At 41.0% G+C, this 21,106-nt stretch overlaps 1 protein-coding gene across 4 annotated transcripts in view; it reads left to right on the top strand.

The window, feature by feature from the left end:
• SMG6 (SMG6, nonsense mediated mRNA decay factor) overlaps positions 1–21,106 on the top strand; it is a 239,990-nt gene that overhangs the window by 125,802 nt on the left and 93,082 nt on the right. For all 4 annotated transcript variants that reach the window (XM_018557147.1, XM_018557148.1, XM_018557150.1 and 1 more), the window contains one exon: positions 19,833–20,034. In XM_018557147.1, coding sequence (XP_018412649.1) covers positions 19,833–20,034 — 202 coding nt within the window. The remainder of the gene's footprint in view (positions 1–19,832; positions 20,035–21,106) is intronic.

Here is a 21,106-nt window from a genome sequence, read left to right as displayed (position 1 = left end):
ATCAAAATAATGCAATCACAGTGAAATAGTGGCTCAGACCCCACTTTTTTGTACAACTGCCATATTGTTCCTTTACTACTTTAATATATTAAAATATCAAGTATAAATCAGATTTATTGTGTCCTGTAATGGTTTATAAAGAATATAGAAGTAGCAAGAGTAAGACGCTGTTTAATAAAAAGTAAGAAACACTCTACCAGACAAATACACTTTAGCCTTCAGCTTCTAGAAGTACATATATCTGCTGGATAATTTCACATTTGTGGCCTTGTTGGAAAGGCAGAACAATAAAATACAGAGGCCCAATTCAGAAATGCCAATTTATGCTGAGTCTTCATTCCTTGTGGCTTGTGTCTACCTTTTTATAAATGTCTTATAAATAACAGCTTTTCTTTAAACCAAGGGAGTAGCTGATTACATCTAGTAGAGGGTTTTCTTTTGTTTCAGATCTAATATGGGGGAAAACTGCAGAAAATCAACAAAACTGCATTAACTTTTTAGAATATCTTGTCTTAAAAAGCTTGATGGTCAAGTGAATCGTACAATTTTGTGATCATTTTGAATAAAGCTAACGAATTGAACTAATCAGTAAATTAACTTGAGTGGCAAAGTAACACTATATATTTAAAGGAGAACTATGGGGAAAAGCCTTAACCCCATAGTTCTCCTTTTAAATATAATTTCCCTATATATGGGACTTGCTGTCCAGTGCATGTTACACATTTCCCAGTTTGCTAATGGCATGTATTCTTTAGAGCAGAAAACATTTCTGTAGCAGCACATAGACTTGTCTATAGATCAGACAGCCACAGTGTAACCATTTACCAAGAAAGATGTGGTTGGACATTTTAGCAGCCCACACCCTCACCCTCATGCGCCATAAACCTGAAGATTCTGGATTGGACAGGTGCCACATTGCAGTTGGATCATGCTGTGCCACTTGAAGTGAACCTGTTGGGGTTTTTTTTTTTCGTTTTTTTTAAATAGCGACAGAGTTGATTTTAAGCAAACCTGTGCTTTGCCAATGCAGAACATACTTGTCTTCCTTTGCTGCCTTGCTGCTCGATTCAGCCACTAAGAACAAAGAAAATATTTGCTACTTCCACATGTGTAGGAGCAGCATATGACTCGCTCTTCTTCCTCCCATGTGTCGATGATTGGCCCAGCACTGTCACCTTGGATAGGAAGAGAGTCCTCTGCTCTGTGTAGGCCCCAACTACAGCAACTTGGAGCTTTCACAGAGCTTCCTTTTCTTGGTCTTAGTAGTTGAATATAGTGGCGAGGGAAGAAAAGTTCTGAGGAGGGAGGTAGGATGCATTGAATCAAACTTGTTGCTTTGCCCTGCATAGGCGAAGCCCAGTTTGGATAAAAGCAGAACTCCAGCCTAAGTTAAGAATGAGTGGTCCATTGAAGGACAAATACAGATTTTCCTGCAACATTTTCCTTCAGTCCAGAGGTTTCCCCCAGTCTTTTTTTTTTTTCCTGCGATCAGATGTCCTTGGTCTGATGCTCAGCATCACTCAATGTACTTCCAGGTCGTCCTGGGCGCACATTACTCTAACTGGGCAGTGAAAGGAGAAGCAGCACAGTGATGACCTCATCTCCTTGTCATTCTACTTTTGTCTTCCTATCAGCATGCATTTAATCAGCACATTAACTTATTGGCCCATTGTGGGCCTGCACCTTCTCACACTCCAGCCCTGCTGTACCGGAACTGCAACAGGTTGTTACCGGGTCAGTTGAGGTACTTCCTCTGCTTGCATTTGCAAAAAAATGCATTTAAAGATTACAGAGTTGCATAATTTTTTTTTCTATCTGCCTAGAGTTCAGCTTTAAGTAGTCCAAAAGGAAACTTAAATTATGTGAAATTCCATGAAATACTATGTTTCATTCATCCATGTTATAATGGTAAATGGTTAGTAAAAAATAAAAACCTCTACACATTAAATTGTTTTATTAGTCTCCGTGCTCTGCTGGAACTAACTGTCCCGTCATCATGGATGTTGCCGTACAGCTGCTTGCACACTTTTTCTTCCTCAGCGTTCTGAAATCAAGTCGCAAGCCTCCTCTTAAAATACATGATGGAACTGTGACAACACTCATTGAGGAAGCTGAGATAATTGTGCTTCAGATGTAGCTCACTTTTTCTGTGGTTGTAGTAAAAAATGGCAAATTTAAGAAAAGCCATAAAAATCTATTCTTACATTATTGTGCCTTAAAGACAGAAAATGATTTCAACTTTCACAAAGGAATTCCCCAGTGTGGGATGATCACACTGAAACAGTGCAGACCTTTTTTCCCCTTTTACTGAAGCTAAAAAGTGTTCCAAGCTAATTAGATGGAATTAGTTATATAATTGGAAGCAAGTTTTATTCTTTTCAAGTTTCTGTACTGGGTTATCACTCTAACTACACATGTAGTTTTAAAAGTGGCTGTTTTTTATGATGGAATATAGTAAAATTTAATTGGTGACTTAATAAAAAGGAGAGTAGAATCAGATCAGTGAAATTTCATTGATTGATTATATTGCTAGGCTTGCAAATGACCGGCTGCTACTTGCCAGTTCTTGGGATAACCAAGACTGTATCTGCTTTTGAAAACTTGCCCATGGAAATGTCCCTGTTCTTCAATACTTATGGACGGTACCAAAAAACTCTATTCTCTTTTGCTTAGGCTGTGCAAATGAATCCCTATTTACAGTATATGAAGACAGACTTCCATGATTTGTAGAGGTACATTTGGCTGGCCATTCTAAATGATAAGGGAGGAGAGTTAAAGCCTTCAGCCCTTATACACTGTACCATGGTCACAAAGACTTTCACCACTCACATATATGTGAACCATTAACTTTGTGTAGCCACTAGTAGATAATGTTGCTGTTCCCTGCATTGTCTGCTTTCACTGCTTACCTTAGTTATGTGAGGGCTTACAATCTAAAAGGGAGGGGCAAGTGATACATGAGGATGTAGCTGCGCGGGGATGATTGTTTGAGAAAGTAAGTGTTCAGTGGTTAGGGTGAGGTGGGATAGGCTTCCCTGAAGAGATGAGTCTTAAGGGATCGCCTAAAGGCAGTCAGTTTGGGAGATAGACTGACAGGTTGGGGTAGAGAGTTCCATAAGATGGGAGACACTCTAGTGAAGTCCTGGAGGCAAGCATGGGCGGAGTTGATGACTGAGCTGGAAAGCAGGAGGTCTTGTGAAGAGCGGAGGGGACGGTTAGGGTAATTCTTTGAGACCAGGTTGGAGATATAGCCGGGGCGTTGTGGATGGCTATGTACGCGGTTGTTAATATTTTGAATTTTATCCTTTGGGCTATAGGAAGCCAGTGCAGGGATTGACAGAGGGGGGTTGCAGAAACTGAGCGGTTGGTTAGGTGGATGACTCTAGCAGCTGCATTCATGATAGACTGAAGGGGGGATAGCCTGTGTAGAGGTAGCAGAGCATGGATTGCAGTGATTAGCTCTTGGCATGTGGGCAAAGTTACAGAAGTTCAAAAATTCAGTCCCTTTTGTGCCTGACTCGGCATGCTTTGATGATTCACCAAAGTCCCCCTCAAGAAAGGTAGGCGGATGAAAGGTACTATTATAAAAGCGATTGTACTTAAACATTTCTATATGTATGTTTGTGTGTGCAGTAATGCAACAATCAGTCATTAAGGAAACCTGTAGAGAGGCATCATGTAAGCTGACAATGGCAACTTAATTTTTTCAGTCACTGACTTGGAAATGAAGATTAGAAGTTTTTACTTTCCTGACCTAAATGTTTGTTCAAGATCGGTGTCCTAAAATACATGGCAGGACCACTAGCATTTTCAACAAACATATAAATTAAAAGTTGCATTTCTAGCAATGCCACGTGCCGTCACCGTTTAGATAGTAAAAGGAGATTGTGTGCAGGAGAGGCTGCGCTGCTCCTGCGCCTCTGCCGAGCAATGTCAACACCTGTACTATACAGGCAGTGCTGGATGGAAAATTATGCCTCACTACAGTATATGCTGTCCTTACTACTAAAAGCCTCGGTATACCCCACCACTTTGTATCCCTTCTCAATTTGACTCATCAGAGTAAATCTGTGTCTCTGTTATGCCACAAGCCCCAGTATGCCCCACCAGAGTATAACCTGTATCTTTACTACTACAAATCCAAGCATGCCACACTGACCTCTCTCCTGGCTCTGTAGTACTAGAATTCAAAGGATGTTTTGCTGTTATACTGTTCTTTTTTTTCTTAATTCTGTTAGATAAATACAATCAATAAAAATTTTGATAATTACATTTACTATATTTGTGTGTTTACATGTCTGAGGGTTAGGTTAAGAGTCAGGAGTGCTTCAGTGTTAAGGGCACGTTATAACATAAGGACAGTTAGGGCCTGTGTCCGGCAGACAATGAGATCAGAACGAGGTCAAATGCACCTGTCCATGAATTTTGAATAATCTCAGAAGCATCTCAACTGAGGCCAAACTGATGCAATGGCCACAAACCCAAAGCCCATCCAAACAAGGCTTTAGAGCTTCTAAAATGATACTTCTTCCAATGAGAGCTCTGCACTGAAAAAATAGCAGTGCCAATAAAGTCATTATTGGCTTTCTAATACTCTGTTGTTCATTCTAACCAGGTTGCCAGTTTGAACCTAAGATAACTGCACTTATTCTTATATCCTAAGGAGAGTCATAAACAGACTTTTTTCTTTTTTACCATGCTAACTACTTATGTATATTTGTGTTTTGACAGTGCAGTTCTTCTGCAGACAAATTGGAAAAACCAATTGCAGACCATTTAAAGCCCAACTTGCCAAAACTAAAATACAGACCGTGTATTGGCATCAATGTACCTTTTTTTAGTTGGTGCATTTTGCAAAACTAACAGTGATATCATACGTACACCTTTCTGTAGCATTACATTCAATGAACATTGTGCAGCCCTTTGGTTACATCAGGGGCCGCACTGGATGCCTCGTGTATCGTGAGAGTTGATCGCCACTGGATTAAACAGTCTCTAGCTTTAAGAGAATCACATCTTTTCATATTTCCTTGTGACTTGGGAGCAAAGACACAAACTACTTTGGATAATTTCCCCACTAAAATCTTCAGAAGATAAGAGATGCTAAAGGGTTTATGCACCTCACCAGTAACCACCGAAAAGCATTCCAGTTATTCGTTCTGAGTGCATCTAACCGTAACAAAATGATCAGAAGCCCCCCTGTGTGTCCCCTCATACCCTTATATTAACTCTATTTAGAATGTTTTTTGTGAGTGTCCGGAACTTTGGCCAGTTTGTGCTTTACAGGACAGCTATCTTTGCCACATTGCCATGCATTGCGGGTCACCATTCAATGCTTTTTAAGCCTCTTTAGCAGATATGATGTATACTCTGCTGCAGCATTTGGTCTCCTGACCAGCATCAAAGGGCATCATATCATACCGTATCAGGAAATATTTTATTCTGCTGGATAATCAGGTTGTGATTACAGTATACAGTAGGGAAACCATACATTTGTGAAAGAAGTGACATGGCTTTTAGCCAATTTTTTATTCACTGCTATGAGGTTTTTTCCTTTTGCAAGGAACATACATAGTTCTTTGCTTGTTTCTTTGTTTCTACTAGACCAGTAACTGTTTTGGAGGCCAGCTGGCAGGGATAAGCTTCATAAAGTACTTTAGCAATGGCTAATTAGCTAAAATGTTCAATTAAATAGAGTTTTGACTAAGCATAACCAAAGGGTATATCTTTGTAATTACATGCATTAATAAATGCCTCATCTGTGGCTGTAGCCTAATGTCATTGTCAGCAAAGGGGAACCAAATGAATGCAGAAGTGTCATAATATTGTCCCTTTGCATAGTGTTTCCTAAAGAGTCTTGGTGGTATGTGTCTGTTATGCAGTACTATTTGCATGCAGCATTACAGGAAATTAAGATATCCAATAATCATTTGCATGTCTGCCTCCAAATTTTATGGTGATGTCTGTCTGTGCTCGGTGGAAATGAATATTCCATTTTTGTTTTTTTGGATGTCACGAATACATTGGTGGAGAAGGAAGTCTGCTGACTCGGGTCCTTATATTGGTAGATGCGGCCGAATTCCCTCTTTCTGATTAGTCAACACATTCATTATTTAATACAGTGGACTGTCAATTCTTTGTTTATTTAACAAAACCACCAGAATGTTGGCAGATTGTTTTTGAAGTCATTTTGATCCTGCTGGACGTTTATAGTATAGTATTTTACCCAATATATGGATTTAAGAGCTTTTCTTTTTTTTTTTTATTAAATCTAAAACGTGATTCATAATCTAGCCCTAGATATTAGAGAATGTGATCAGCCATCAGTTTACCTGTGATGGTTGGCCAAGAGGATCTAAAATGCTCAACTATTGCATACAAACGAGGATTTTTACCCAGTTGGTGGATTATCATGTCCATGAACAATTACACCTACTCTACCCTTTGATCTGTAGAAAAACTTAGCATGCATGTTCTTTCAATATGTTAAAGCTGAACTACATTTAAGCAAGAATTGTCTAAATACAAGCGGCTTGTGTGTGCCAACTTGAATCTTTGATGTGCTTTATGTATTTTTTCCAGATATGTGCAGTAATCCAGTACAAAACTTTTGTCTTTGTACAGCAGCTTTCTGTAAGAAAGACCAGTTACTGCTGCTCTCTCTCCTTGTGCAGGGTGGCTGGTCTTGTATCCGCCCCTCCTCTAGTTTTCTGTAGGCAGCTTGTAGTGGGTGGGACTGCTGGGTCCCTCCCACAGCTCTGGTCTCTGCGTAGTCTATGTTCATCATAGAGATTGTCACAGCTACTTTTACTGCTTTCACTTTTTTTCTGCAATATCTCTGTGCTCTCCAGACCTATTTTAGACTGAATCTATTAAGTGCACATGACCATGCAAAAAAAACAAACCTGTACTGGCAAAGCATATAACAAGATCCCTCCTAAACCAACCAAACAAGACATGATAGCGCGATCAACCTTCTGTTCAATCTTATCTTGAAATTGGAACAGCAATCAAAGATCTAAAATGGTGGTGATCCACCGCATGGAGATCGGATTAAAATTGCCCCAGTTGACCATGGTGTAAAAATCTGATCGCTTTTGACAAAATTGCCATGGGTTTTTCCTGTTACAATTCCATTTTAGTCGATCTTTAAATAAACTGTATTTAAGCCATCTATTGCCCAGTTTTAAAATTACAATTGGCCTTATCTTGGTGGTTGTTTGAACTCTTGGTTGGTTGCCTAGTTTTGACTACTTGCAATTGGATTTGCAATTCTGGCGGCTACAAAGTAGATGAAATTGACTGAAATTTGCCATCTGTATGGCCAGGATGATAACACCTCTTTGAGTGCTTGTGTGGATGTGACTTGTGTAAATTAATGGAGACAGCAGCATTCTGTGCACACTATAAGGAAACCAACACTTTACTAGACACTCTTGTGTATTAACCTGGATAATTGAATACATGTTCAGTGCACTGGGGACTACAGGTCAGGAATTATCACTGACCACTTCTGGTGTCCAATCGACAAGCCTTTCCACCAAAGCTGTGCTGCAGCTTTATGTGTTCATTTATTTGTTCACCTTCATTTATCTTTTCATCCTATAATTATTTTCAAAAGGGACAGAATAAAGCTTTTGCTGGACCAGAACATGATCACTGCTTCTGAGGAAATGGGTATGGGAAAGGAGTTTTCCAGAAAACCTTTTAGGTGCCTTGATTTACCTATAAAATGGTACCAGTACGTGTAAGAATGCATTCACACCTGGGTGTAGAGAGTCTATCGGAGATTTTGGAGTGTTTCTATTTGTGGGTTTTTGCATGTGTTTTCAGTTGAGCGTTTTATTTTTAGCCAATGAAAAGCTAGGTACCAGAAGGGGATGGTTAAGCATTGACAAATACTTATTTACTGGCGTTTTTCGTGCATTTTTAGGTGCTTTTCAAGTGCCCCATTCTGCCTTAAAAGCAGCTTGTGTACCTTTCTGAGCTCTAGGAATCAACCTGCAGGTGCTCGAGCACTCGTATGGTAACAGACCCGGTTTAAAAAAAAGCGTAGGATTTTGGTTGTTGGGTTTTTTTGGAGCTTTGAGCGTTAAGCTTCAAAAGGCTCAGATGTGAACCAGGGCTTAATAACTCCTGCTATTTTATCTCTATGTTCCAATTAGAGGTTTAAACGGATTCTAGTATTAATAGTTTTTTTTGTAGACCCATATGCCCCCATTATGTTGTTCAAATTAGATTGATATAAAAGTACTACATTGTTCTGTTTTTAGTTTACTTGCATTTTGGCGGGTGGAAATATCTCAACACCAAGTCCCACTTTCCCATTGAAATTAAATAGTAGTTGAATTACACTTCACTTCTACGAAGTGCAGCATTACGGGGGACGTCTGGTTTGGATCTGCTCTCTGTGTGCGGAATGGTCTATACCGTGTGCACTAATTTCTGTATTTCTTTTTTTTAACATTACTCAGTACCTGGTTCCTGCACCTTTTATTAATTTGCTGGTAAGGTCACGAGGTTGTTTTTCATATGTGCAGGAAAGATTACAGAAATTGCCAAAATAATAAACGATGGTGGTGCTTTCCCTGGTTATTTGTTGCAGGCACAGTTGGTATAAAGGGGTCCCATTCTGCTTGAATCTGGCAAGTTCCTTAATGCTGTACCTGTTTTCAGATACACTGAAAGGTTGTATTAGTATTACATGTACCTGGATAGTATGTATTTGCAGCAGGTATCTACATGTAGGTTTTGGGGCAAGGGTAAAAGAGGAAAGAGCCTTTTATCCACTTTATTGATCGTACTAAAATGTAATCCCATAAGACCATAAATGCACAAAGGTGCAACAGGCTATTTAGCCATGTGACAACGGTTATGTGTACTATAAATACATTCGGAAGATATTTCTGGTGGTTTTCTTCGCAACAAGAAATGTGTGGTCAACAAGCTTTATGCTTAGGATTTGAAGTATTGTTGGTTATAAAGTCTTTTTATTAGAGGTTTATTTGGACTTTTTGTGGTCAGACAACTTTAATCAGAGGACCTCCCACGCTGTGCAATCTGTCTATACCAACAGGAATTGCACCTCGCCCCAAGAATGATGCCCTGTAATGTGAAATAAGCAAATGTGCTTGGATATTTTTTTTTTTTTACATTACTCTAGACCTTATGTGCTGAACAGTGAGTGTTCTGTGGGTCTTGACCAATAGTTGCAAAGAAAAAAAAATGAAAATGTCAAGTAGAAAATTATTAAAGTATATCTAGACCCAAGAATAAAAATGCAATATATTGTAGCTTACCAGTCCTTAGATGTGGTGGCGGCATGAATTTTTTGTTTTTCAGGCTCCCCCCCCCCCTTTATTTGTGCCTGGAGAGAGCACAAATTCACCTTATTTACTAAGCTAAGTGGATTTTCTCTTTGCAGAGTGCATTTTCCTATACTGTATATAATGAGGTAAGGTTGTGCAGACTTTAATCATCCAATTATGTGAAAGCACAAAATTCTGTGGGTTTTTGTTTTGTTTTTCATGCACACAATTCTGTATGATTTGCAAAGTGAATCTTCCCTTTTATTTCATCTCATTTACTGAGAAGTCAAAATTGAACATGCTCTTACTTTCTTAGTAAATCCTTTTCATTGTCTTCCAAATATTTCTGAACTGCCTCTGAAACGTATGTTGGCAACAATAAGCCAATGCTTGTGTGTAAACACGCGTTTCCTGGATTCTGCTGCAAAAGTATTACAGATAAGTAAGATCCAGACTAATGTGAGAAATGTATGCTAGTTGTAATAGGAACACATTCCATTATCTTTGACAGATGTATAACTGAAATACATTTTTGTTTTATCACCTGTCATGACAGGTTCACTTTAAGGAAATGTGATGACAGCTTTCAGCATTATTTGAGTTTAGGGAGAGCACTGTGGTGTGACCAAGTACATTTGGTGATAATTCTGTGTACCATCAATTCTTCTGGAGAGCCATTGGTTATCGCTGCAGTAAGATTCCCCACTTCTATATTGAAAGTTAAAGTTGAAAGTATTCAGCAACATAGTATATTTTCACTTAAAATATATGCGTGAGATATATTTGAATCCTAAAGTACTTTTTGATGTGACTTGGTTATTTTGACATATTGCTGTTCCATATTTTTGTTACTGTATTAAATATGGTCATTTTTAAATTGGCCACTAGAGAGAACAAACCCTCGAATTGCAATCACTCCGCTTCCCCTCTTAAGGGGACACTAAACTCCGGAGATCATACTTAAAAATGCACTAAAGTACCTTAACTATTCACAAAAATGTGTCTTATTTGTGTATCACTCGGCTGTAGATCCTCAAATCCTCTCTGAATTCATGCTGTCCCTGTTCTTCCTTCTGGAGGGTGGCTACTTTTGTTCCCCATGATCCCTGTGTGTGTTGTAAAGTAGTCACCACTCCAAGCTCTCTCCTGTGATGGACTATAATCTCATATTGTTTACTCATTTGTATTGGGATTGTAGTCCATCACAGGAGTGAGCTTGGAGTGGTGACTACTTTACAACACACAGGGACCATGGGGAACAAAAGTAACCACCATCCAGAAGGAAGGACAGTGTCGGCACCAATTCAGGATTTGAGGAACTACAGCTGAGTGTTACACAAATAAGATACATTGCTGTTAATAGTTAAATGCATTTTTAAGATTTACCTCCTGAGTTTATTGTCACTGTAAAGCTGAGCTCCCAGGCAATCGGCTAAACACGCAAATTTAATGCATATATGGGAGCTATTTTTCCTGCCAAATGGTTAGTATTTTTTGCCATATAGCTCTTAGATTCACACAGCTCTGCCACACATATCCTTGTCATGAGACCCGATTTTTTTCTGCTGCAGTTAAGTAATCCTTCCCCCAGTCTGTGATTGGGCAGTGAAGCAGACTGTTGAGCTAATCTCTCAGTCACTCTGCTCTCTCCTCCTATTAGAATGTCCTTTGTTTGCACATGAGCATTGCAGCACAGCAGACTGGCTCCTTTTGCTGCTTCTCCCTTTCCCAGTCTAAGCTCTGCCATACAGGGTTTGCAAGAGGTAAATACCATGGTAAATTCAGGTACTTGCACTGCTTGCATTTACATATATTTTAATGAATGCAGACCAGCAGTGATTTCGGTCTTTTTTTACCTACATGAAGTTAAAGGAGTATTAAACTCTCAAACCTTTTTCAGAATCCAGATTAAACAAATATACATTGCCCAGCAAAGCATTGCTTTTAGGTTTTTGCCCAAATACTTGAAATGATCATGTTTCTGAACAGCTGCTTCCAACTCTCTCAGCTCCGCTTTCCTAGATTTCCGGTCCAGTACATGATCACAAGGGACTGCAGACTCCAGCAACTGTTCATCTCCTAGCTTGGAGGAGAGGGGGCCAGAGGGAGGGGAGTGTCTTGATTTACTGTGTTTGCGGAGAAGCACACGGCATACTAGCACACACAAGGGTGACTACATACCACTCTGCTTGAGAAAGGAGTCACTCTAAAACAGGAAGGCAGGACCAGAGCTCAGGGGACCAGCTGATTCTGCAGGTAACTAGGGCTGCAACAACTATACTAATCGATTTTGAAAATAATCGTTAGCTGCAGCTCTACAGGTAACTATAAAACGTTTAAACCTCAAGAAGCAGCATTCATTGTAAGTGATCTCATCAGCATTTGAAATAGCTTAAAATTCTTTTGACTTTAATATCACTAAGTTTTAACTGCTGTTGAGATACGGTGTCAGCCACAAAAAAAGTGCATTATTTCTACACTTCCATGTTGGAGAGGAGCACAAGAACACATCCGATTTTCTAGCCCTGGAAAAGAACAACATAGAACCTGGTTTAGGTGAAAGTGCAGATATGGGTAACCTTGTATTTTTATAATTACTAAGGTTTTTTTAACACATTGAGAACATAATTAACATATTGTTTATCTCTTTCACACACATATGATTTATAAAGACTATGCATTCACTTTAAGCCTTTTTGTATGCACAGTGCGGCCAGAAGACTCCTAGTATATCGGTGTGTGCAGATACTGAAGTCCCAAAGTAATGTCATGTCACTGTAACCTGTCTCTGCTTCTGCCCTAGCTGTCGATCTCCGATTCTAGTTCTATAAAAGGGGTCTGCTCCCCGTAACATGCTTTAATTAATACCAGCATACACTGAGAGGGGACCACTGGAACACTCTGCAACCTATCAAACAGCAGCTGGCCTCCACTCAAACTGACAGTTATATTAAACCCTGGAATTTTAGGCAATAAAAAGTAAATGAACTGTTATTTTTGCCATCCTGCTGAAATAAACAGAGCTTAGGACTCCATCCATATGTCAGTGGGAGGGGGGAGCCAATTGTTATGTGAGAGACCCACAGAGCAGGGCCTGTATGCTAACCTCCATCGACAGCTGTGTATGTGTGCATTTACCCAGCCAATCCACTCGCACTGTACTCCGCTCGGGTTTCTCCTGTACGAGCAGCATATGCTGCTATAGTGCTGGTTTGTCCTGTAGTTTCTTGTTGTTGAATGCATTTCTGTTATTGATGCCATAAGGAATCAATTACAAAGAAAAATTAGTGGGTGAGGTTAAACTGTTTTAGAACCATATTTCAGCAACTCTATGTATTTAACATGAAGTGGTGAGCCGATTTGGCCAGCTGAAACCCTGGAAGGCACATGGGCCTGTAGTGATTAGCACAGCAACTATTGAGTTTACAGAGAGTTCTGCAGATAGGAGAAGTTTGTGTGTGCTAAAGAATACCAGTGGGTCAGGTACCTTCAAAATCAGAACATTTGCAAGGTTGCAGTTTTCAGTGCCAGTTGCTTTCTGCACTTTCCTCTTTCAGCACTGCTTCTTAGGACTCTGCATTGCAAAACGGAATTACATTTGTTTTAGAGATTAGTTTGGAGTTAGTAGGATATTGTCTTATTGCCAATTTCAGCTAGTATTATTCTAAAATAAATTATGCTAGTGCTTGTTAATTAAAAAATAAAGTTCTTGCAGCATTTTTTTTACCTATATAGCTATATACAGTAAACTCCCCATTATCTGGCATCCACGGGGTTTTTGTAGATTCCGGATAAATTTAGTTTCTGGTTGCTTTTGAGAGTTACTATGAAAAATGTGTTTAACTAATGCTATGCCCCATACCATACCATAACAGTATATTGTACTATAAACCATTAGCAATACATTGCGGTACTGGGAGTGATCACTAGGTGGCGCTTGTTCACAGGATAACAGCACTTTCACAAACCTTCAATCAGACACCCGATTCCAGGATAACACAGCACTTTTCAGAGATCGTTCAGACACTCATTCCCAGGATAATCCAGCAATTTTCAGCCCGTTCCTGTACCTTTCCATGCTCTGGAGCACGCTCTCCCTCTCCTAGAATGTGGCAGATCTGTAGAACAGAGAGTACACTGGGCATTTTTTGGAGTTCCGATTCGAATAACAAGAGTTTACACTATATCTCTCTTAGATCTATTTATCGATCGATCTATCTAAATGATGCCCATTCAATCCACTTCCTGTGAGACCATAGCATCGAGAACAAGCCTTCTGTGGGGGGTCTCATCAAGCCGCCTGGGCTTACAGGAGAATGCTGAAGGGAATTACTTCTTTACATGAATGATGTTTGGTTACAATGATCCTGTTTAGGTGGGAGTGTTGAGGGATAATTTTAGGGGTTTTATTGCGGTTTATATATGTTGCCAGCACACCAACAAGCTTGTTTCAAAAATGCTTCTTTGTGATCATAGAAGAATGTTTTGGGACCACACAAGGAACACTTCCTTTAGACATGTGATGCCTGATCACATCATTACATGGAAGGGTCCCTTGCACAGTTCTGACACTGCTCTTCATATGATCATACAGGACAGAGCTTTACACTTTGAAACAAGCCCAGGCGCCACTGACTGCACATTTTTCATATTGACATGTCAGCCCTGAGCGGTGGCGGCCAATAGGGTCCATGGATGCATATAACATTTGCACAAACGTTTACATGCGTACATCGTTAAATACAGCCCCGGATGCAGCTTTGTCCAATTTATTTATTTTATGCTGCTTGCAGCAAGACACCATTACGCTGACCGGTGCAGCTGTGTGTACAAAACTATACGCTGTATGTGTGAATGAGCCCTTTGGGTGTGCTTTAGTGCACAACCCAAACTAAGAACTTGTACCTCCAGTGTGAAATCTGGTTACAATATTAGGATATCTTGTGGTAAAATGTAGAATTAAGGCTCAAGGGGTGGATATTGGCAGCTCGGGCTTTAACTGGTTTTCTTCCACCATTTTTTAATGTTTACTATTGATATGTCAGGCATCTGTCTCCAGTAAAGGTAACATGACAACTTTAAAGGAGAACTATGGGGTTAAGGCTTTTCCCCATAGTTCTCCTTAGGGTAACGGGAGGACACAAACTAGCGTCCTCCCGTCACCCTAAGTGAGACGCCACAGTATACCGTGAGCTACTGCTCGCGGTATACTGAGACGCTGAAGCTGATCCCAACACAATTATGTCGGGATCTGCCCAGCTGCGTGAGTGACAGCTGGCTCTGCCTATCTAGAGGCAGAGCCAGCTGTACCCGCCCCTCCCCCGTCCGTTCCGCCAGTCAGCACTGGAGGATCAGAGCGGGGAGGGGGGAATCCAGCCACTCCCTTGTCACGGCAGAGAGCTGTGACAGGATCGAGAGGTGAGCGAACGCCGGTATGTGTTCGCTCACTTCCCGATCTACTGAACCGACATGTGACGGTCTCATTGTCACATGGTTGCTATGGGCAGTTGGTACTCCCAATTTATTTTTATTTTTTTGGCTGAGGTTTTTATAAATCAGCCCCTAAGCATAGTTAAACCCAAGAGCAAAGATGTCATTTATTGCAATGCTATCAGTCCTTCGATGGGGAGTCTGTATTTGTTTTGCTTTATTTTATCCTAATTTTTACCTGGTGATCCTGCCAAAAATACATTTCATGTCGGAGATTGATTCACTCGCCATACTGTAGCTAAAGTAGAGCAGCGTTGTCATTATAGGACCTGAATTTTTGCGAGCACAGGATCCCAAGATTTTTGGCATGATCAACAGGTTTTTTAATTTTTTTTATTTATCGAACAAATATATAAAAATCCTTTTAACTGTATATTTAAGAGACCAAAAAGGGAAGAAACAGAAGTTCATTATTTGGGTTTACACTGTAAGTGTCAACACTGAGGCTTCCTGCAGATAGCCCCTAATCTATTGTTTCTTTTTCTCTGTATAAGACAATTGCAGAACCCACTTTTTAAAACCTCCCTCGCTGAGTCTTAGCACTAAAGTCTCGCGTAAACTTTAAAGTGACACTAACCTCAGGAGCTAAATCTTGATAATGCATTGAAGTACCTTTTAATTATTAACAAAACATCTTATTTGTATATCACTCGGCTGTAGATCTCCAAATCATCCTTGATTTGGTTCTGACACTGTCCTTCATTTTGGAGGGTGGCTACTTTTGTTCCCCATGATCCTTGTATGTGTTGTAAAGTAGCCACTGCTCCATGCTCACTCCCATGATGGACTACAATGTCAATGTAAATAAGTAAACTAAGCTACTTTAAAACATGCACAGGGACCATGGGGAACAAAAGTTGCCACCCTCCAGGACGGACAGTGTCGGCATGAATTCAGAAATGATTTGAGGATCTACAGCTGAGTGATACACAAATAAGATACATTTTTGTTCATAGTTAAGGTACTTGAATACATTTTTTTTTAAGATTTCACTCCTGAATTTAGTGTCACTTTAAATCTTAAGAGGTCATCTTGTCACCTGGCAATTTTGTTCTTTTTCAGGGAGAGCGCAGTTGTGTTACCTAGGTGAAAATACAATTGTTGCGGAGAGGTGCTCTCAGCTGTTACATGTGAGCTGAATGAAACCTGATCATTGCTGGACCGTGTTCTCTTCTGCTTCTATTCAATGTGTCTCTCCTCATTATTGCCTTCCCTCTTCTCATTCTTTCCCTCTCTGTTGGCCTCTTCCACTCTCCTGCTTCTTGATTGTCTGTTTCTGTCTCTTTTCTTGTCACAGTTGTTGTTTTCAGTTTGTTTACTTTGCAAGCCTTTTCTGTGTGACTTGGCGTAGTTTTCTGGCACAGGATGTGTGTGACCGGAAGTGTTCAGCCCAAAGCGGGCAGCAGGGGCATCCCGGGGGTTAAAGGCACGGACGTGCAGCTTTATCTCCCAGGAGGCCCTGTGCCCCCCACTCCGCATGTATCCGGTGCCTGCTCCCTTCTGATATCTGTCAGACCTGAGGGGCAGAACAGGATCTTTCCTGGGGTTATGTCAAGTTCACTCCTTTTAACTATTAAAACACTATTTGGCTTTCCAGAGTCCACACTGTTCCCATTACCTCACTGGCCAGCCTTCCCACTGTTTATTTCATACTTTTTTTTTTTTCTTCCGCACGTTTTTGACAGATTTTAGAGGGCTTGAAGATGATGAACCCCTCTGACAGAAAAGGATGGGAAGGGGGGGAGACGTTCTTCTACTGATGGGGGGAGGAATTACATGTCAGTGGTACAGAGTGTTCTCTCTGACTGCCATCACACGCTCAGTGGCAAGATGTTTTGTGTCAGCGGGCGTTTTCTGGTGCAGAACCTCTGCCAAATGAGACAACTTAGAAATTTGGCACCTGAAAGTTCATCTTTTTTTTATTTTTTTCATGGCTCTCCATCTATGAGCATAAACCTGTCTCCTGTATCCACTAACCCTCATTCTGCCTGCATTTCCAGCTTCATTTTACCTCCTTAAGTACTGCCTGAATGGAACACCACATGTTTATATGCATTTTTTTTGTTATTCCTTTACAGTCTTGACCTGAAAACTTTGCTCTGACCTTAAAATGCAGCTCGTTGGAGCAGTTATGATTAGATGACGGTAAGAAAGGCACTGTGGAAGTAATGCTTAGCTCCATTCCACAGCTGTAAAAGGGTTCCAGATGAGTTCCCAGTTCACGTGAATAGTGATTTCTAATGCAATTTCTGCACTCAAAGCTGTGCTAGTTCTGGCACAGACACATTGTCGTATGTCATGCCTGAGTGTGTGCTGCCTTGGACTTGGCACTGCTTAGGACAGTGATGGCAAGCCTTGCTGAGCCTGAGTGCCCAAACTGGATCACTTAACCAACTTGTGTGTATCAAAGTGCCAACCCTGTACTTAGACCTAAATACTGATCATTTCTTTACAGTCTGAACTAATTATGTGCTTAAATCTTAGAAGAAAAGTACAATACAAGAGGTTTTAACTACAGAGGGACATGTATCTTTTTACTATGAGTGAAGTGTTCCATTGCAGTGTGCTACTAAGGTACATGTCATGCAGCACACTGCAAGGGAACAGTCTCTCTACAGCTTGGAGTCAGTGGTGGAGCACCAGGGCCCAATTGCAGCTGTGACCCTGGTAGTTCCTCCACTGACTCCAACATGTAAAGAAACTAATCTCAGCAATACATTATATAACAATGCAGAATATCTCCAACTATAGAGGACTACATATTCCAACAATACATTATACAGCAATGCATAATACTGCCAGCTATCGAGGACTTCAAATCCTTACAATACATTATATAACAATGCAGAATACCACCAGCTATAGAAGACTACATATCCCAGCAATACTTTATACAGCAATGCAGAATACCGCCAACTATAGAGAACGACATATCCCAGCAATATGTTTTACAGCAATGCAGAATAATACCATCAGCTACAGGGGACTGAAAATACCATCAGCTACAGGGGACTGAAAATACCTTTTATACAGCAATGCAGAATAATATAAGCTACATACTGTGTTGCTCTGGGGTGGCAGCCTGATGTCTCCAGGGTCTCTGGAGGGCTGTGTGGGCTCTCTGGTGAGCGGTGCAGGCTTTCAGGGGCGCTGTGTGGGCTTTCGGGGGGGGCTGTGCGCCTCTCCGAGGGCTGTAAAACAGTAGAAAGGTATCATGGCACACTCACAAACCAGCATGTAAAACAACTTGTCTCACCACTAAGGTTAATAACAGGTTTGGATACACGTCTTCTGCAGAAAATGTGAAAGCCGTACAGCCGCGCCAAGGCACCTCTTATAGTGCGGTCCTAACTCTAAACTATGAGTGTCTCCATCTTGGAGCACATGCACCTTACTGTATAACTGGTGACAAATTGTTGAGTGTGTCATTTGTTTTGCTCTCCAAGGGCTGTACCGCTGTTAGGAAGGGCTGTGCGGCTCTCGGGGGGGATATGACTGTGTGACTCCCGGCGGGGGTGGGCTGTGAGGATCACGGGGGGCCTGTGCGGCTCTCAGGGGTGTGTGCGGCTTTTAGGGGTTCTGTGCGGCTCTCAGGGCGGCCCGTGCAGCACCCAGGGGAGGGCAGCTGCACTCTGTACCTCGGTAGGCGATCCAGGCCGGTCACAATCAGGCAGCGGCGGCCTCTAAACAGGCATATTAGACTGCAGCTCAGCGGGACCTCTCTGGGTCCTAGCGAGGAGGAAGTGGCAGTCTGATATGCCTGTTTAGAGGCCGCTGCCTGATTGTGATTGCCCGGATCGCATACCGAGGCGATCCGGGGCGGTCGGATCTATTTTCAGAGGTGCCCCGAACCTGGGCTCGTGTACCAGCAGAGAGCGTGCCACAGGTTCGCCACCACTGGCATAGGAGGTTGGCACTGGCAACCTCTTGCACCAGATGATACCCTCTGCTGTCAGATATAGCTGTCTCGCGTCTCAGCAAAAAAAAAAAATCCTAATACCAATGTACAACAGGACATAAAATCTGCTGAGCAACATGTATGTTAAGCGACAGTAGTGTACAATAACCAATATCATACTAGTAGATAACGACTGCTCACACTGGGTTATCTTGTGCTTTGTGTTCTGCCTTAAAGCAGACCTTTACCCCCTTTCACTAAAACACAGATCTGCATGCTGATATGAAATACTCTTACAATCTAAACATATTTTTATTTTACTTACAATTTTCTTTTTTCCCACTTCCTGGTCCACTTTGGAACAAATGATGTATCCTGTGGCCAAGAATTGCTTCCTGGGAAGGTTATATCAGTAGAGCTTTGCTGGCAAATCTCCTCTAATCCTGTGAGATCTCAGGGAAAGGCATTTTCCTCCCCTGAGATGATGTGCATGGGCACATGCCCTAGTCACGTATGCCAGAGTTCCAGGATGTAGAGAGAGATCTAGTAACCTACCCTTTGTTAAAACGACTGCTGTCAGAACCGGAGACTGGGGAAGAAAAGAAAATTAAGGTATGCAAAAATAATTAAAATGTGGCAGTTATCAAGAAGTATCGGTTTGTAGATTTATCATTACTAAACATTTCTAAAGGTGCTTTTGTTGTCATTTTGAAGATATGAGTAAAGTTCTGCTTTAAAGAGGAACTTTACATAAAATAATTTGCTTTGTGGAGTAGAAAGGGGCTTGATCATTTAGCGAGTCTTTTTTTTTAAAATATTCTAAAGAAAACATCTCCTTTCACTGCTTGTCTGATTGCTAGGTGTTGGCTATGACAAGAATTACCTAGTACCCTTTTCAAGAGTGCATTCCCCAGATTTTCTACTTGATAGACCACAGAGGGTTGGTTACATGTAAGCAAATCTCTGTCTGTCTTAGACAAAAGTATTTATTTAGCAACTGAAACTTCCACTAATCCTCCTATATCTAGGCAAAATTCTTCGATGGAATCTGGTAATGGTCTTAAATTCTCGGCGGCTTGACTTTTTAGAACCTCTTCCAATAACCAAGTGACATTTTTTGTGCTTTTATTCCACAGGCCTACACTAGATGTCTGGAGTGTTTTGGCAGAGTTCTGCAACACATTGACCTGGGTCAACCAGTCCAAGGTGCCTCTTTATAAAGACCCTGATGACGACCTTTCACTACTGATACTTGAAGAAGACAGACTGCTCTCTGGATTTGTCCCCCTCCTTGTTACCCCTCAAGAACCGTGCTATGTGGAGAAAACCTCCGACAAGGTCAGTGCATGGAACTCAGTCTCGCATTGCCCTCTTAGCTCCTCTACTCGTCTTACTTTTTGCCTTCTCTCCAAATATCTTGGGAAGTTTGTTCTGAACACTAATTCTTGCTAAGAGTTTGAGTGTGTTGAGGGAAAATGTTGACCTCTTCACCGCTGACATTCAATTCTATGTAATGAAGATTAAAAAGAATCAGTATTTTCCTTTGGGCTCCTATATATGAGGTTAGATATACATGTGTGATGGCTGTAGTGCTTATTTGCCTGCTGCATTGTATGTGTTTGTGACTTAAATATGTCTGTAGTGTGGAAGAAGCTGTACACACTCTGGCATGCAGAATGTCCCATCACTTCCTTACTTGTTTGAATAAAGCAGCTTGTATTGGCAGCGTTCTCACTTAGCTCCAAATGGTTTGCATCATGCGTACCCCCTCCCCTCTGCTCGCCCTCTTCATCCACCACAGAACTCTCATCCAGGATATCTGCCAGGTCTCTTTTTTTTTTTGTCCTTTTTTTTCATTTTTTTTCTTGGAGGAAAGTGATAAATAGCTGACTAGAGAGAAGCAGAAACTGTGTGTGAACTCACAGAAATATTTTTTTTTAATCTACTTATTCCCTTATGTGTCGCGGCTGCCTGAATCTACTACTTTGCTTCAGCGGTGAGGATTACTGGGTTTGCTTGAGATGGCACTTTAAAGATAAGCAAATACTGAAGTAATATTTCTTTTCAAATGCACGATGATAGGACATATACCACTATTGCTATACGTATTTTTATAAATGAGTGCCAGTGCTGAACAAATCCCTGGTGCCCAATGGCCGCCTTATGTAAAAAGTTAAAGCTGGTTCCAATTTTTGCCTAGATACTATAGAATACATACTGTATTATATACTTCTCTTTAAATCTGAGCTCCTGGCAAAAATCGTAGTTCAAATAAATTTTTGTGAACTGTTTTGATTGACAAAGGATTTGTAAATCTGTCTTGTGACACAGGCACACCTTCCAGACAGCATAGCCATGTCCTGCACTTCTCTGCATACTATACTGCAACTAAGCAATAATTAATCTTCTG

This window comes from Nanorana parkeri, unplaced genomic scaffold (genome assembly GCF_000935625.1).
Source record: "Nanorana parkeri isolate BGI_ZX_2015 unplaced genomic scaffold, ASM93562v1 scaffold269, whole genome shotgun sequence".
Lineage (NCBI taxonomy): Eukaryota > Metazoa > Chordata > Amphibia > Anura > Dicroglossidae > Nanorana > Nanorana parkeri.
This window is presented reverse-complemented; position numbering and strand designations above follow the sequence as displayed.